Raw genomic sequence first — 1788 nt, 5'->3', positions numbered from 1 at the left:
GTGGAGAAAACACGGTGAGCAATTCCCTGATGCAGAACCTAAGGGAAATCAACCCCTCAGCACTGCAGGATGCTGCAAGAATCTTGGAATTGGTGGAATTTGTTGGCAATGGTGCCTATGAGCAGCAGTTTTTCTTCTAGTCGGAGGAAGTGAGGACATGTGAGGGAAAACAACATGGTGGCACCAAGGTCAGTGGAAAGAAAGGGGGAGGAGGTGCTCCAAATGTCAGAGTTGAGATTCCTCTGCAGGCCGTGGTGAGGACCACGGTGAAACAAACTGTCCCCCTGTAATCCATGAAGTCCATGTGGAGTGCAGAATTCCACTTGCAGCCTGTGGGAAAAGTGCTCATGCTGGAGCAGGTGGATGCCAGAGAAAGCTGTAATCCAGTGGGAAACCCGAATAGAGAGAAAGAGGGCCCTTGCTTCCAAAACTAGAGCAGCCTATCCTTAAAAGACTGCACCCCATGGACGAGTGACCCACGCCACAAGAGTTCTGGGAAGACTGTTTGTCTGTGGGAGGGACTCACATTGCAGCAGATTTGGCAGAACTGCTGCTTGGGAAATGAGAACCACGCTGGAGACGTTCACAGAGAACTGTCTCCCTTCTCTGTCTCCCGTGGGAGGGACCCCAGGGCACAGCAGAGAAAAGACTCCTCCCCCTGAGCAAAGAGAAGATCTCAGGTGACAAACTGACCAACCCCCATGGCCCTGTCTCCCTGCACTGTCAGTGGGAAGAAGGGAGGGACTGGGGGAAAAAGGTGTTTTAAAGGCTTCTTTTACTCCTCATCATCCTCCTCTAAAATAATAAATTTACTTTATACCTTTAAATTTGAACCTGTTTTGCCCTTAAAGTGTTTTTTCTCAGTCCTTAACTCATGAGCTCTTAGTTTTTTTTCCCCTCCTTTGCCCAACTACAGCAGAGGAGAGTGAGTGAAGGGTTTTTGTGGGTGCCTGACATTTTAAGCAGTGTCAAACCACAGAACAAAACATTACAGAAGAAAAAATACTTCACACATCCACTGCCTTGCATTTCCAACCTTTTAACATAATCGAAAAATTGTAATTTAGTACCAAATTTCTATACTTAAAATAATCAAGGAGCTTTCTGAAGTTCTGAAAATCCAAAGAACTCTCACCCATGGGCATACTGAAGAAATAATGTCTCTTGCTACCACTGGCAGTCAGATTTTTTCCATCTGTCTCTTACTAGTGCTCCTGTTTTGTGTTCTAGACACTGTAAAGGCATCAAGAACTACTTACATGAGCATTTATTTGCATAGAACATTAAATTGTTTAGCTGACCTTACTAGCTGCTTGGTTAAAATGCACATGTTCCCTAAAAATATCAAGTTTAAAAAACGAAAACCCTTTCTTTTCCCCCCACTTTTTTTAAAATGTGAATTGTTTGCACGTAAATTATTTCTACACCTACAGTTTTAAAGAGGAGAAAAGAGCCTACACGGAAGGCAATGGTGGTGCATTCCTCAAAATTGTTATTGTATCTCCACAAGAAAGCTGAGCATTTAAAGTAGATCTCTAATGCCTCAATATGCTGTACAAGCTGAAAGTTTTTCTTTAAAACACATACAAAACAGAATGATGAAAAATCTGGGACCCAAATAACCTGAAAGGAACATATCTGAGGAGTGGAGGAAGGAAAAAACCCCACAAACAAAACCTAAACTTACATCATGTCACACTCCAAAGAGCTTTCTTCCATGACAACAGTGCTGCTTTTTTTGGCCTTTTTAGCATGTGCTGGAGTCTTTTCAGCTGCTTTACTGGGTGT

General features: G+C 43.2%; 1 protein-coding gene across 1 annotated transcript in view; it reads right to left on the bottom strand.

The window, feature by feature from the left end:
• The window catches only part of TTF1 (transcription termination factor 1), a 10972-nt gene that overhangs the window by 7775 nt on the left and 1409 nt on the right, over positions 1-1788 (bottom strand). Inside the window, exon 3 of the mRNA XM_008642191.2 lies at positions 1688-1788. This exon is cut by the window's right edge and continues 747 nt beyond it. Coding sequence (XP_008640413.1) covers positions 1688-1788 — 101 coding nt within the window. The remainder of the gene's footprint in view (positions 1-1687) is intronic.

Source organism: Corvus brachyrhynchos, unplaced genomic scaffold (genome assembly GCF_000691975.1).
Source record: "Corvus brachyrhynchos isolate BGI_N302 unplaced genomic scaffold, ASM69197v1 scaffold59, whole genome shotgun sequence".
Classification (NCBI taxonomy): domain Eukaryota; kingdom Metazoa; phylum Chordata; class Aves; order Passeriformes; family Corvidae; genus Corvus; species Corvus brachyrhynchos.
The sequence above is the reverse complement of the archived record's forward strand: the minus strand, read 5'-3'. Positions and strand labels throughout refer to the sequence as shown.